General features: G+C 38.1%; 1 protein-coding gene across 2 annotated transcripts in view; it reads left to right on the forward strand.

Moving 5' to 3' along the window:
• The window catches only part of PAPSS1 (3'-phosphoadenosine 5'-phosphosulfate synthase 1), a 38,620-nt gene extending 22,904 nt beyond the window's left edge, over positions 1 to 15,716 (forward strand). For both annotated transcript variants that reach the window (XM_065837436.2, XM_071808208.1), the window contains exons 8-12: positions 411 to 616; positions 1,600 to 1,735; positions 3,177 to 3,445; positions 6,976 to 7,205; positions 14,691 to 15,716. In XM_065837436.2, coding sequence (XP_065693508.2) covers positions 411 to 616; positions 1,600 to 1,735; positions 3,177 to 3,445; positions 6,976 to 7,205; positions 14,691 to 14,829 — 980 coding nt within the window. In that variant the 3' untranslated portion in view covers positions 14,830 to 15,716. The remainder of the gene's footprint in view (positions 1 to 410; positions 617 to 1,599; positions 1,736 to 3,176; positions 3,446 to 6,975; positions 7,206 to 14,690) is intronic.
• Positions 15,717 to 16,650: the final 934 nt, after the last annotated feature.

Below are 16,650 nucleotides of genomic sequence, written 5' to 3' on the forward strand. Positions count from 1 at the left end.
CAGTTTTAAAATTGATGGTCTTATTCTTTTTATACCTACCATCATATTAGAAATTGAATGTTTTGTCTTTTTGCCTTTACAAATTATATTTTTCAAATGCTTTCATTTTTGAAGAACATTTAAACCTGAAATGCACATTTCTAATTTGTTTTGAAGAAACTGATTTTAGATTTCAGAATTGCAATTTAATTGCTGTTTAGCTTGGTGTGCTGAAAGATTTGGTCCATAATAGCATTCTGTAATAGTAATGAAGGAAAGAACAACCCTTGTTAAAATAATTCTTGAACTATCTGCCATGTGATACACTTACAGTCTGGACTGTAACTTGTTAGGAGGGTAGATTTTCATAATATCATTGATGACCGTTACTGAGGATAAGGGTGTGCTTTTCTTTTTACTTCGCTCTGCAGGGGGAGTTATTAATCTGTCAGTGCCTATAGTGCTAACAGCTACTCAAGAAGACAAAGAAAGACTGGACGGGTGTACAGCAATTGCACTGGTGTATGAAGGTCGCCGTGTGGCCATTCTCCGTAATCCTGAATTCTATGAGCACAGGAAGGAGGAACGCTGTGCTAGGCAATGGGGAACAACATGCAAGGAACATCCTTATATCAAGGTGTGTGTTTAAAAGTTGAAAATCTAGTCCTTTTGGCTGTACTGTTTATGGAGCTGCAAATCAAGTGAAGTTGATTTATGTGACTGGTGTATTTCGATAGCAAACCAACTTTGAGAACTAATTTGAGCAGAAACAAATGTGAGAGGTTTTTTGTTCTATGTGGCTGTTGAATAGTCTGTACTTAGTGTGGAAAACTAATGTCAATATGTACACATGAAATGAATTTAGAATTTGCTGTAGAATCTGTGCTACAGAAGAGGGAACTTTGCCCTCTAGTGTGCCTAGGAAACACATCCATCTGTGTAGCCAGATGGATCATCAAAGCTCCTTAATCAGCGGATATATGCATTGCAAAGGCAAGAAAACTTCTATTCTGCTTGCGTGTGGAGCATGTGAGAACTGCTTGATTTGGATGCTTTTGAAATAGGCCTCGTTTCTGGAGAGTTCGTTGCTTAACTCTCTGGGAAGTTGTTTCCAATCCATTGTGTTCAGTATGTTTTATTATCTTGACCTTATGTGTATGTCGGACTGAAATATTCTAGTTGTAACATAATAATTTCATTGCTGTGTCATTTTGTAAGCTGACATAAGTGTTGCGTTGGAGCTCTGCAGAGCCCAAATATGGTTCCTTTGACGTTTGTCTTTACAGTATCTCTTTGTTTACACCTGTGACAAAATCAGATAAAAAGAAACTAAACAAACTTCAAATTGTGAGCTTTCTCTTAAAAAGGGAAAGCCTTTGTATTCTAAAAGTATCTGTGTGACTAGTAGTTATATATATGTGAAAACTATGGATTTTTTACTTCTTTATTAATGTGTCATCAATTTTTTTTTTTTTTTTTTTTCAAATTGGTGTTTTACTTGGGACTCAAAATTAACCTGTATCGCTTCCTTTGGTAAAGATGTGCTCCCATAGCAGTGCTCTAGATACTCAGGAGGAGCTGACAACCAATCCTAACAAGGATTTTCTTTTCATTTGTTAGATGGTTATGGAGCAAGGGAACTGGCTTGTTGGTGGAGATCTACAGGTCCTTGATCGTATTTATTGGAATGATGGACTTGATCAATACCGTCTCACACCAGCTGAACTAAGGCAGAAATTCAAGGAAATGAATGCTGGTTAGTAATTTCTTCTTGTTCTGTTTTTTCCTGCAGAGACTTATGCAAATGCCTGCTGCCTCCATACCACAGGGGCTAGCATTGTTCCAAGGGTGAAGATTTTGAATCTTCTCTTAGGTGGCATTTTTTGCCTTTTACTGGTATTAATTTTTATAATTTCAGGCACTGCATTGTCTAAATACACAAGAGAAGCTGATAATGCCTGAAGTTCTGAATTTTATCTTTCCATGCACACTAGACATTTTCCTAATGCAAGAAAAGATAATGTTAAAATGTGGTAGAACGTGATTTAAAAATTGTCAGGTTTGGCTAAAATCATAGAGGTATAGTTGCATGCTGAGCTTTGATGCTCTTCTGTTTTTAATTCTGTTTCATGCTACTTCTGGGGATCAAAGCCTACGACAGTAATGCAAGTAGACCGGTGCAAAGTTGAATGCATCACAGTTAAAAATTGTGAGCCAACTGCTAGCTTTATATTGCAGAAGAAAGAAAACAGTTTTCCTCATTAAAGCAGTTATGTCAGGCAGATAAACAAGAGGCTGAGTAATGTCATAAAGCAGAGAACATACTGCCTTCATTGTAACAGCGACGGGCAGGCAGCTCCTAAGCACTTCTAAGTGTGAGGGAAGAGATGAATATCAAGAATTCAAACAGAGATTGGTCCTGAGCTCCTGTCTTTTTTTCAGCGTGGTCAGTATTTCCAGGATCTGCAGGTTTCAGATACCAGCCTTTGTTTAAGCAGCCCTTAAATGGATGTATTTGGTACCTGAAAAACACCTGTTCCCTAGATTTCATTTGTTCCTTACTGGGAAACTTTGAAGTTGTAGTGATTTTTCTGTCTTGCAGTATACCTTGGTTCATCTTAATTTGCAGAAGGGAGAAATTCTGGTTGTGTAAGGGATTTTTGTCAAAGGGTTTGTAATATGTTGGGATAGCAATTAGCCTTGATTTGTTCTCACTGTACATAAACTCTACTAAGCTGTTTCAGGGAAGGAAACTTATTACGGCACATTAAATCTCCTTTTATTTGTTTTGTTGCAAACGTGTCCATTTATTCTCCTGGTTATACACTGAGCCTTTAAGGCAGGTGGCATAGTGTGATTTCCTCTTAGGATTTTATATTATATGCTCATGCAAGTGAAAAATCCAAAGATAAAATTATAGCTATTGGAGAAGCTGGAGTAATTCTGTGGAAAACTCAAAAATTAAGGAAGCTTTTTATGTTTTTTATAGTATGGTTGTTCTTTATTAGTTTTGCTTGTTGATTATAATGATTTTATAATAATTCACAATCTTTTAATGTCCCCTTACTAATACTATTATACTTATTCAATAGAGTTAAACAGGAAGATTGTACTGTTTGAAGATTTTTATATGGTTGTAGAACTCCTGATAAAATAACTTGCTTTCCTTATATTTTTTCTCTTTTTTTTCTCTGTAGATGCTGTCTTTGCATTCCAGTTACGCAACCCGGTGCACAATGGACATGCTCGTCTGATGCAGGATACTCATAAGCAGCTTTTGGAACGTGGTTACCGGCACCCAGTTTTACTCTTGCACCCACTTGGAGGCTGGACAAAAGAGGATGATGTTCCTCTCATGTGGCGCATGAAGCAACATGCTGCCGTACTGGAGGAGGGAATCTTGAATCCAGAAACAACAGTGGTGGCTATATTCCCTTCCCCCATGATGTATGCTGGACCAACTGAGGTAAATGCATCAGAAGTTTAAGAGAAAACAAAACCCTTTGGTGCACTAAAGTATTTTGTGCTATGCCTGATGTTTGTGCATTGTGCTTTTATAAGTGGAGAGAGGAGACTAACTGTCCTTGGGAAACCAGACTGTCAGCAACCAAAACATTCTTCTGAGAATAAACTTCTGTATTGAAGGATGTTGCTGGAAATGGTGGAAGACAACATTGGGTTTATGTGCTCCTTTCTTTACACTGATAAGGGTATGATAATGAATTAGTCCTTCCGCCTTGTTCCAGTCTTTTTCAGAAGGAATTATAAGATCTGTTAACATAGCAAGTAGTTGTCTTGAATGTTAACATACTTGAGTTTGCATCCAGTTCTGGGGCCACCAGTTTAAGAAGGATAAGGAATTACTGGAGGGAGTCCAGTGGCAGGCTACGAAGATGATTAGGGGCCTAGACACCTTTCTTATGAGGAGACACTGAGAGAGCTGGATCTGTTCAGCCTGGAAAAGAGAAGGCTGAGAAGGGATCTCATCAATGTTTATAAATATCTCAAGGGTGGGTGTCAAGAGGATGGGACCAGACTCCTTTTGGTGGTGCCGAATGATAGGATGAGGGGCAACAGGCACAGACCGAAGCACAGGAGGTTCCGTCTGTATATGAGCAAAAACTTATTTACTTTGAGGGTGCCAGAGCCCTGGACCAGGCTGCCCAGAGAGGTTGTGGAGTCTCCTTCTCTACAGATATTCAAACCCACCTGGACACCTTCCTGTGGAACCTCATCTGGGTGAACCTGCTCTAGCAGGTGGGTTGGACTGGATGATCTTCAGAGGTCCCTTCCAACCCCAACCATTCTGTGATTCTGTGAATTTTTATGACTGTTAAGCAAAAAAGTTTGTATGCTGGAGGGCTATATCCAAATTAGAAAAAAAAAAGAAAGGCTTTGTTTTTTTTTGGCAAACTTAATTCAGAGAGAATTGTTTCAAGGCTTTTGTATGAAATAATTTTTTGGCAACACTTTATTTAGAAGCTAGGTTTTGGTTTGGAATCCCTAGAGGTTTGTGGGAAGCAGCAGAGAGAATAAATGCTCTCATTTGAGAGCAATTCTTTTAGGGGTTATTGGTTCCTCATCTCACTACCTTTTTTTTCTTTTCTTTTATTTTTATTTTTTCCTTTCCTGTTTTCCCTCCATGAGGTGCAGGAAGTTCAAGATCTGACCAGCCTCAAGAGGTTAACTCTGTGGTGGCTTTTTGGTAGACAGGAGGTCTCACCAGTGGAATTAAATTAGACAGGTGTTACTTATTTTCTGCTGGCCAGTTGGCTGATCAAACAAAGCTTGCCCTGGATTTCAGTCCAGAGAAAAAACTGTAGTCCATATTGAGTCGAGGCATGTGAGTTCCTGTAGGGAATCTTGTACTGTTCCCCATAGACCTTTTGTGAGAATTAACAGAAATCTTCTACTTCAGTCTTGTAGTCAGGATCATATGAGGAGGAACAAAATCCACAGTTCTTATTCTGAACAGAATGAGATTTCTCCTAATCTATATGGCATTTCCAGTGAGCTCAGAGTGCAGCCTGATAGTAATGTTTGTAGACAAGTAATAAGAGAGACTCTTCCTTTAATAATTTTCTATAGGTAATTTCAAAGACAATGGTACCAGTTTTGTTTCTGTAGCACAAGTGCTTTATAGAACAGCAGGCAGCTGTTAGGATGGTTATCTACAGGATGGATGTGGCCTTCCAGTCTGTGAAGATTTTAATGGACATGTTTCATAAGTATCAGTTTAACATTTGTGTATTTTTAACATTCCTGATAATTACCTTGGAAGTAAAGAAACAGTTCTGTAAGGGAAAATATCAAAATGCAATAAATTCACCTGCTTAGGAAGGTAAATATATTCTGAAATGGGACAAGGGTTACTAGTTTTATGTCTTAAACATGTGGTTTACATTGTTCTAAATTGTCGTAGTCAAATAGCTTCACTTATTCAAAATGGAAGTTCTTGCTGTTACCCAAATGACAACAAGAAATTGAAATTTCTTAACTATGCTAGACTAGTTTCAGAAAATATGCTGCTAACTGCTCTGGTATTCTGGAATTTCATGTGTATGGCCCACTCTGTGCTTGTAACATAAATAATAAAATTATTAGCATAGATACCAGCATCCAGATGCTTCCATAACATCCTGTATGCTTGAATAGCAGTGGAATCCGTTGTGTGTAATGTCTGGCTGTGGTCAAGATGACAACTGATACCAATGCTACTCTCATAACTCAGGACTGGTTCCTAATTTCTTTATCTGACTACTGATTTACAGAACACTTTCCATACTGGCTGCAAAATTTCTCCTTGAATGGTTTCTATAATGATTACTTATAGAACTAATGTAGAACTCACAGTTAGTTACTACTTTGAGAAATCACTTTGGAGTTCTTGCCTAAAGCTTATTACCATAGAACAGCATGCACAGTGACTAAAATATGAAACACTGTGATTTTAGTTTTATGTGGAGATTTGCAGTAGACAGGGGCAAATTTTTTTGGAATGAAATTAGAATGTATCCATGACATCGTCCATTTATTACAAGGTATTGTCAGAACCTTTTGTCCTATGATTTGTGCTTTTTTTCCCCCTCCTGCCACCTTTTCTTTTTTTTTTTTTCTCTTTAGTGTTTGGCAGATGTTTTGACAGTTTGTTTTTGTTTGGTCGGTTGGTTTGTTTTGTTTTTGTTTGTTTGGGTTTTTTGTTCAACTTGTGAAACTATTTTACACTATGTAGTTACTGGATAGGCCCCTCAGTTTTGTGTGAAGGTAAAGCTGCAGATATAAGATGCTACTGTTATGTACTTGCTGTTTTGTTTTTGTTTTGTTTTGTTTAAGTCTTCTCTGAACATCCTTAGGCAGATACTAAGCTATATAGATGGTATGACAATTCTTTTAGGGGGATTATTCCCAATATGAGAACATATTGACATTTCCTGAAGTGCTGTTTCTTTATTACCTAAAGCAGTGTAATAGTTATTTTAATTCTCCTGTACCATACAATTAAATTTTCTTTAAGTATCTTATCTTGTATTTCTTCCAATGAGATGTTTGGCAGCTCTCTGTTGGTCAGGGTGAGTTTTTTTTGAGAAAGTACTGTGATTAAAATAGAGCAATATATGGCTAGATCCCACTAAGGTTCCCAAAGCAGCTGCTTTTGCATTATCTTTTTCTATAAAAGGAAAGAGGTGGAAGGTGAGAACATCAGGAAGAACTGACCTAAGATATGAATGAGCTCTATCCTTCTTGCCCTGATTATACTGTCCTAGACACTGTGCTGAAGTAACTTTTGAAGTATCCTAACTTGCAATGAAATGGGAATAGTATGTCTTAGCTGTAAGTTTGGTGGTGATTCCCATAACTGATTCGTTGCTTCACTGTGGCTCTATAGCAAAAATTACATGTCATTAGGGAAAAAGTGGTAACTACACAATGCACGCACATTTCAGTGATATTTTGACCTTTTTTCTGTTAACTGTTTTTTCCCTGTCTCTGTTCTAGGTTCAATGGCACTGCAGATCGCGCATGGTTGCCGGCGCTAACTTCTACATTGTAGGGCGAGATCCAGCAGGGATGCCACACCCTGACACTGGGAAGGATCTATATGAACCATCCCATGGTGCCAAAGTGTTGACAATGGCTCCAGGCCTCCGAGCACTGGAAATTGTACCCTTCAGAGTTGCAGCTTATAATAAGAAAAAGAAGTGCATGGATTATTATGACTCTGATCAGTAAGTTGTATTTTTGTTTTAAGACTTCTTGAGCAATAGCTGCCTTTTACCCCCCACCCACATAAAAAAAATGTTTTTACTTAACTTCATATTGCTTGAAAGATGGCAGTGTTTAGATGTGGGTTTAGATCATGAATGCAACTTCAGCATGATTCGGGTGTGGTTTCACAGCACAACTAACATCCAGCTTTAGCTGCCAGTGGAAGCTCCCCTTTTCCTCACAGGTACTGGAGCTGCTCTAATTCTGGAATGTTGGCACAGATAGCTAAATCCACAGAAAAATATTACTGTTTATTAAAATGGTAAGATTAGCTTTCTGCTGGTTTATCTTTCTAAATGTGCTTCCGAGGTGTCAGGTATGCATCAGATATGATGGAAGAGAAGAAATGAGAGAGCACATCAGGGAGAAGATAGTGGACAAGAGAGGATGACAGATTGCATTATCATTAAACAGAGAAAATAGCCAAAAGATGCCCTTAGTCCATTGTATGTCCCCGGGTTTTCAGCTGCTGGTGGTGGTTGTTGATGTTTTTGTTTGGATTTTTGTTTGTGTTTTTGTTGTTTGTTTGTGTGTTTGTTTTTCCCAGTTACAGTAAGGACAGGTAATTTCGCCTTCTGCATGTTCCAATATTATTTTTCACTCATGTCCAAAACTTGCTGTATGTATTGCTGTGGTGCCAATGAGTGGGACTGGGAAGATGACTTGTCATTTTAGTTTAAACCCCTTTATTCAGATTATTGCACTGTACTTTTGTTTTACATCAAAACGCAGTTGAATTTAGTACTGAAACACAAATTGTCAAGCAAGGTGTGTTTCTAAAAAAAAAAAAAACTCTTGTTTTTTATACTCTGTTTCCTACTGCCTATTCTGACTACTACTGCCTACTCTGACTATTTGCTACTGAAGAAGGATGTCTGTACAACACAGTTAATCTTTGAAAGGATGAAATCAGCATGGGAATGATTGAGCTGTAAAAATGAACCCACCTCCTACCTCTTGTTCTTCAGCTGCTTATGCTGCAGTTACACTGAGTATAAAACTCTCCAAGGATGCCACTGTGGCTTGTGACAATCAACCAAGAAGTTTTATTCAGCAGCTTGTGTCTTTCTTTCCATTAACTACATTTTATTAGTAGATAGAGTGCTGGCTTAACCTTAATTCCAAGTCATGTAACTGCTTTATATTTCAGCAGCAAATTCCAAGTACCTGAGTTAGTCCGCTTTATTTTTAGAAGCTGCAAAGTGTTATCTCTTACATAAATAAATATAACTTTATGGTATGTTCTTACGTTGTTTAGGAATCATAAGCAGAATGATAAAGGCAAATCTGTTGAAACCTGACAAGAATTAAAATAGTTTCACTGTGTATTACTCTACAATGTCCATATGTGTTTAGAAATTTGATGATTTGGTACATTGCAGATGTTTTAAAATTGCAGCTAATCAGGGAGGCTTATTTGGCAGTTGTAGTTTGCTGCTGTTGTTCTTCCTCCCTTCCTTCCTTCTCCCTCCCATATAGGCAGCATTCCAGCATAAGGTTTTCCTTAGTGCTGTGAAGCTGCTCTTTGGAAGGCATTGCAGCAGGTTTTCTTTTTCTCAAGTGAAGCTATGGACAGTAGCATCAGGTCAGACCTATGCCCTGGCACATATGGTATTTTCATCACGAGGGATAAAATTGGAGGGAATGATACTCACAGTGTATATGACATGAAAGTCTTCCTGAACTTATTGCCTCTTAGCTGGCTGTTGAACATTTCATTACCCTTGTGCCTTATATTATTTGAGATGCATCTTGAAGTCCTCATTGCTGTGCACAGTAACTAGATTGTGATATAAATATTGCTAGTTCTATGCAAACCTGTGTACATTATAAGGTTCGAACAGCACTTGTAGCACATACGATAGTTATTTGTCCTGTTTGTTGTCCAAGTAATTTGAGTTTTGGAAGATACACCTAAAGTTAGAATAGAAAGGGATTAGCAATGTGAGAGGCCAGTATTCCCATTGTGAGGAACAGAAAATAATTTAGAAGAATAGTGATTCTATGATCATTGATACTGTACTCTTAGCAGGATAAATTTTATTTAGATCAAGGGGAGTAAAATAAGACTTCTGTCCTTAACCAGAGCAAATGATAAAGAAGTTCTCTGTGGTTACAGGTTTTTGCCTTTTGTCACAGACTGCATTATATGCATCCTGTCATCCTTCCGCACTGCCTGTGGGACCCCTTGGTTTGAGGCAGTTTTTTTCTGGTTCTGTCACTGTCTTGTAAGAAAGACCATGCTGCTATTAGCGTGCAGTTTTGGCCTCCTGCTGTCAGAATGTAAGATAATTTGTCCTGTCCTTCCCTAGATACTGAGCTACAGAGTGGACCGGAGTGTGGCAGCAATCCTCTAGATGGCAATGCAGCCACACACACTCTCCCTGAAGAGAGAGCCGTTATTGCTCCTGCTTGCCATAGACAGAACACTGTGGTAGGCTCCAGACACAGAGCATGGGTGGGTGCAGCTGGCTGTATTTCAACGTAGTCCGCGTAATGCTGAAAATGTGGCAGGGTCCTGGGCCATGTGGTGTTTGACTCCATGAGGAGGATGGCAGGGAACAGAGGATTGTCTGGAAATATGAGAGGATCAGGACTGGTAGAAGACACTTGGATGTGAAATAGTGGTGTTCATGGAAATCTTCACTGAGCTCACCACTTATCTGGTGAAAAACACAGCATGAAAATGTGGGGAAGAAGGTTGTTATGCATGGGCTGGTGTCAAGCCTGGGAAGCATCAAAAAACATACCACTGGCCCTGCCTCCAAATTGGTGACAAAGGCCCTTTCTTCTCAGGTGTGCTGCCTGTGATTCTAAAAGGTCATTGTTCTTAAGGTCTTCAGCTCCAAAAGGTGTCTGCACAAATGCACTTTTGTGGAATTGATATAGAAGTTATTTTTCTCTTTAGTATCCTCCAGAGTGCTTGCTGACCTTGGAGCATCAGTAGACCCGGTATCTCTGCTTGAGAACAGTCTGGAGAATGTGACTTTGAGTGTCAGGGCCTCGCGTTGCTGGTTAACGATGCTGAGCTGCTGTGATGTTGTGTTGGAGCTGATGTCACCAGGCAGCAGCTGTTTACAAGGAAACACAGAGATGTCCTGGTTGCATTCAGGGCTAATCACAGAGCTTTGTGTGTGTGGAAAGGGGCTATGAAAAGACTGTTGTAAAAGCCCTTATAGTAGCTGCACAGCAATTGTAGTTGCAGAGTGGTGCACGAAGTTTAACTTGTAACTTCAGTCAAGCAGTTTATACACTTTAAAATGTTAAGACCTGTGAACAACCAGTGAGTTGAAACTGTATTTGTATTTTACCTCAGGAAGCCACCACAATTTCTAATGTGTTTCTTGGGCAGCTTAGGACTAGATTTAACATCTCATGGAACTGCAGTCTTAAAACTTCTTTTTCTTTGGAAATACGTATCTAAAACTAAGATTTAGGAAAGGTATTTGAGGAATGCATTTGAAGTGAGGTATAGCAGCACAGGTAGAGCTAACTTCATTTTCCCTTTGACCAAAATGAGGATAATACAAAAAAATTCCCTTTCGATTGTTGCTGAAGTCAGATAGCAAGCCTTCTGGGGGAAGCTTGAGTGTTTCCACTTACATAGAATTCTAAAGAAATAATACATATGGAAACTTATCAATACTGGTACAGTCCTTTGCTTACAATTTTCACCCTTTTAGATTCCCTAGAATTTTGAATTAATAATTGAATATGTCTAAACATGTTTTGGAAAGGAAGAGTTCTAGTTATAATAGAGAAATTGAAATTAATACCTGATCTGTGAACCACAGTTAGACTGAAGTGTAAAGAAAAAAAAGAACCAAAGAGCCAAACAATCATCAAAAAGCACCACCACCCCTCAAAAAATCTCTATCCAATGCTGAAACCCCTTTAAAAAACTCAATGTGTACCTTCAGCCAAAAAGGCCTCTCAAACAGTTACCACAGACAAGTGTATTTTGGCATTGGTGGCTTAATAATGGTGGTTGTTTGGGTGAACAGAGATTCCCAATTCTTTACAGAAGATCAGTCCTATAAAATGCAGCCACAGACTGCTGCTGTGAAAAAACTCAATTAAGAAAGGAAATTAGTCTGGCAATTAAGAAAGCCACAGCAGTGTCTGGAAAAATTGGTTTTGTTTTTGTTTAAGTTCTGAAAGAAAACGGCTGAGATCATTTTGGCTAGAAGAAACCCATAAGTAAGGTTACTGGAGCAGTATCATGCATTCTATAAAATATTAATGAAACATGGGTATCTGTGAAGAGGAGAGATTTTAACTTTATATAGTGTATTCCCAGGACCTTTAATATAGTTGTCATGACAGCTTTAATATTATCAAATCATACTTACAGAACGGATATTCTAACTAAGTACATACTGTTCCCAAATCTGTGTGGTGTGATACCTGATTTTTTGAAATGGTGGTAAGAGGCTGAGATAAGCATACTTGACTGTCCTTAATTTAACTACGTGAAATATGGTTTCTCAATTAACGGTGAGTGTCATAGCGTTCTAGGACACTATGCCACGGAACGAATACCAGTCTCAATGTAATATGTTTCGACACTGGTTTTCTGTTGACACATTTTTGTTCTGGATTTATTTCTGCCATCTTCCTGCCCTCTTTCTTTGGAGAATGCTTTCAATTGCATTGGCACCGAATATTATGTCGATACTCTCACACTCAACTGATAATAAAAGGTCAAATCAGTGTTAAAAGCATTTGCTAGCATACAGTGTGGCTCAAAGAAAGCAAATTCCAGAAGCCACTGAATAAAAATTGCAAAGGCACTTAAATCCCGTGCTCAGAGAAGGCTTGGGCTAAGTTTAATTGAGAGTCATTCCAAATCTCACTTGAGAATGCAGTTTGGATGGGTTTGTCATGTATATTTCATAGCAGCTTTTAATGGTCAGATGTTTCCCCCCCTCTCATGTTCTGCTCAAATCCATTTTGTGTAGAGTAGCTCCTAATATCATCAAAATTCACTGTGAACAAAATTGCTTGACTCTGCTTTCCCATTTCTTGTTCCACAAAATCAATTACTAATACTGATAAGTTTCATTTCAAAATGTTCATGGTTCATATCACACCACAGTGCCAGGACTGTTAAAGTATTTCTGCTTAGTGGAAATTTCAGTTTCTGATATTCAAGAGATTTGATTTTTACCATTAGTAAAGACAATGAATCTAGAGTGGATATTCAAATATGTTTTAGGTATGAAGGTGGAGATTAAACTGGGAACAATAAAATTACAAATGCCATAATTTTTTAAAAGGCAAAATTTATTGTGTTTTTTCAACATACAGTATATATTGCCAAAGCTCCATTTGAGTCACTTTAGTGATTACTAATTAAGGTAACTTTTTTAAAGAAAAACCCATTCAAAACTAAGTTTGGGGTAAGTTTGCTCAGGTGGAGGGACTGGACTGGATGATCTTTCAAGGTCCCTTCCAATGCCCAACATTCTGTGATTCTGTGATGAGAGAGCATTATAAATATTTTTGTACTTTTTAGAAGTATTTTTGAAACATTTCTAGAAATTTTGAGATACTGAATGTAATATGTTTCTTAAATGATCATCACTCATGTTTTTCTTCCCTTTTCATGTAGTTCCTGTAGATCTCCTTAGCTTTTTTTGTGTTTCTCTTTTACTTGGTACCTCTGATTCCTAGAGCCGCTTTTTATGCAACTAGGGATAAGAAGAAGCTAAAGGAATTGCCAACTTATATGGCAAAGCTAAATATATTGTGTTAGTGCCTTTATTTCACTTGTAGGGCATGGGAGGAAGTTGAGTGTTTTTCTGAAAACTTAACAGGCAAGGAGGGGATAAAGCAGCTAAGAGATTTTCATTTTATGCTTGAACTCCGGTATCACTACCACACTGTGGAGAAAACCACACATGGAGAAATTTATAGCACTTGCTTTACTCTTCCTGATCATCTGAAGGCTTAGTAATTTTTTCGCTGGAATTAACCAGGCTTAGCACTTCCCTGCATACATTTTATAGAAATAGTTCTTTGCAAGAACTCAAGTTACCTTCAAGCAGTGTTAGTGAACAGTAGGCATCTCTCTGTCAAGACACAAAAGTTCAGGCATTAATTTATGAATAGCAGTGACATAACCTTGGGCTTACATCAACTTTAAGTTTTCATTTTAATGTAATTTGTGTTTTGCAGAATTGAAGCACAGTTGGGTTTTTGCCTTGTTGTGACACTTCAGGAACACACAGTCCCAAATTGAGAGCAATAAGAAAAGAGCATGTATGGCAGTGCTGCTGTGTAAATGCACACAATCCAAATCAAAAAGTTATGGGGCTAATGGTGTTGTGAAAGGGAACTGTGGAATGCTTTCTTCATCTTGCTGACTTCTATACCCTACTGAGCATAGCTCAGCACTTACAGCCAAGTTCTGCCCTCTGATGTGCACACTTGGCTCTTGTTTCTGTTTAAAGCATGTGCATCTGAGATCAATACTTGGCTTTTATTTCAAACAGTAAAGAATGAGTAATGCATACATGTTGCAAATTGAGCAAATGGCATAAGTAAAATTGCATATTTAATTTAAGAATACATTTTTGGTTTGGAGCATTTGGTAGAACTCGGGCATTCTTGTCTTCCTTTTACTGTTTCAGTCCTATGAGGGGTAAGAGTTTAACTTGTGGAGCTTTTGCTGCTTATAACCACATGTCTGAGAAGTTAGTATTAATTTAGATTATCATGTTAACAATGATAAACAATCCTGATCTGGCTTCTTTTGTGCATTTGTCCAACTGTATTTTTTAGGGGAAGATATATTTAGGGGAAGATATTTTTGCTATTTCCCTGCTTTTGTCTTTATTTTGAACCATATATGCTACATTACTGATATGCATATGTGTGTACATGCATGCTCAGTGACTTGCGATGGCCCAGCTGCAGAAGCTGTTAAGCTTGCCTCTAGATGCCGAGGCTTTTACTTTCTCTGTTCTGCGAACTGTCCTTCACTGAGATTTCCTGCAGTGTTGTTTTTTCACGTTCTTTAGTGGCACTGAAATGACCGTCTTCATCGTGCACGTAGAGCTGGTCCGCTGCCCTGGCAGGGGGAGGTGCAGAATAGGATGGCTGCTATTGCTTGGCAGCGAGCTGAGACAGGAGGTGGAGAAGATGGTTCCCTCTGAACAGCAGTTCCCTGTTTCCTCATAGAGAGCAAGCTCAGTTCAGTCCGCAGGCAGGAGTTACCTAAGCAGAATATTGCAGAGGGTGTATGTTCTGGAGATGTACTGGCCAAGTATCTCCAAATGACAGTTACTCTACAGCATTATACTCCCAGGAAGAAATTTATGAAGTATGAAGGCAACAGGAGGAGTATGAGCAAGTTTGCCTGTTTTTAAAATATGTTCTTTTTTTCTCCACTCCCTTGCTCCTCTCCCTTTTCCCCCTCACCCCCACTCCTGCTCTCTCAGCCATGAAGACTTTGACTTTATATCGGGGACCCGCATGCGCAAGCTGGCTCGAGAAGGACAAAACCCACCGGAAGGCTTCATGGCTCCTAAGGCTTGGACTGTGCTGACAGAATACTACAAATCCTTGGAGAAGGCTTAGGCCTCTTATTAACTGCAGATCAACCTTTGACGCCTGATTTATTTACAAGAAGGGGACCACACAGTCACCGTTCATGTTGCTTTGTTGTGGTGTCTGTCAGGAAGTTCTTCTCTGAAAACAGACTCTTTCTCCCTAACTTAGCTTCATTCTTTGCCTGTCCTTATGGGTTCTATTATGTCCTGGCACCTAACTAGCTGCTGGTTTTAATGTCTTCTTTTTTATTACAGTTAATATTCTTGCAGTAGGTTTTTTAACTTTTTTTTTTTTTTACATTTTACTGCCCTATGAGTTCTGCAGCTATTAAATAGATGCGGCTTTTTTCATATGTTATTTAAACTGCTTGGTAGTCTCTGGTTTTAGTAGTTTGTAGGAGAAAATGTAATGGTTAGACCCTTAATTATGGATAGATTATCTATACATTGAAAAAATTAAATAAGTTTTTAAACATCTGTACAAGTGTCCTCATCTTTATCTCATCATCATCTCCAGAAGTACTTAACATTAATTTCTTACTGTATGTAATCAAAAAGCAGAGTTTTTAATGTAGCTTGATTAAACTTTTTTGCTTGCTTTGTTTAGTTTTGGAGTTCATTGAGTTGTCCAGTGATTCTTTTCTGTTGTGGACTTGTAAAGATGGCCAAGTAATGAATGAAAGAAAATCTCTAGTTTTCACTTTGAGTTTTTAACTAATGCAGATACTTTTTTGGTATGTGCTTGTTGCCATAAGTGTCAGTAGGGAATGTTTTATTTTATTTTGTATAACTTGATGGTTTTTGGTTCCAGATCTACTTGTTCAGTCAACTACAACTTTAAAAGAAGTATGGCAAACCAACCCTGAGTTCATGTTTAATTATTGCAATTAAAAATAAAATCTTTATATCTTGGTATTTCCTGTGATACAAATGCTTAGTCTTGAGGTTAATTTTCTGGCTATTTTTCAAGCTCTCCAGAGATTAATCTCCTTCTCTTGGGTCAGCTTTACTTGCTTGAAAGAAAAAGCATGTGTTCTTTTTCTAGTATTCTTCAAAAATCCTCAAGTTGTTTAATTTAGTATGTGAAACATTAACTGCTGAAGGCAAACATAAAAAATGAAAACTAAAACGCTTCAAGTATTAAGTAACACTGACTTATTGGGTATATTTAGGTAATCAGTGGAACCCCTGTTAACTAGAAACTGTCTCATATCCTTCTCACAGAAACTTACTTTTCTGTTGTTAAACGGTGTATATAGGAGTAACCAGCTCAAAATTTGTTTAAAAATGTTGATACTGGCCTGTTACTGAGCCTGGATGAAGCATACGTTCATCTAGACTTTTTTTTGGGCAAGGGGAAGGTTGTGATGGGGGAACCTGTGTAATGAACGGGACGACTGCTATGTGCAATCATTGTTCACTTGTTTACAGTAGTATTTAAGACAAATGCTTTGACCATTACTTCCTTCTCTTTTCTTCCTCTGTCTCTTTGAAGAAATGTATAAAGTATCTTTTAATAGCATTCTTACCTCTTACAGAAAGCAAGGCAGAATCAGGAAAAGAGGCATGTTTACTAGCAAACCACAATAATTACTTGAGCCTGTGTTTTAGTAGTGTAAAACTTATTTCTTCAGAATTGCTGAACAGATTTTCTTCAAACTTGGCTTTCTTTTTAGATGGGATAAATACACAGGATGTGCAAAATCCAGAAGAAAGAGTCAGTTCATCTATATGCAGCTGTTCATGCAAAACTTCAAGTTTAACTATGGAGGTGAACAAGAGTTATCAGCTGCTAAAATGGGATTTGCTGTTGGAAGTTGGAGTTTGGACTCTTTGTTGCCAGGTTTGA

The sequence above is a fragment of the Patagioenas fasciata genome, chromosome 4 (genome assembly GCF_037038585.1).
Source record: "Patagioenas fasciata isolate bPatFas1 chromosome 4, bPatFas1.hap1, whole genome shotgun sequence".
In the NCBI taxonomy this organism is placed as follows: Eukaryota; Metazoa; Chordata; class Aves; order Columbiformes; family Columbidae; genus Patagioenas; species Patagioenas fasciata.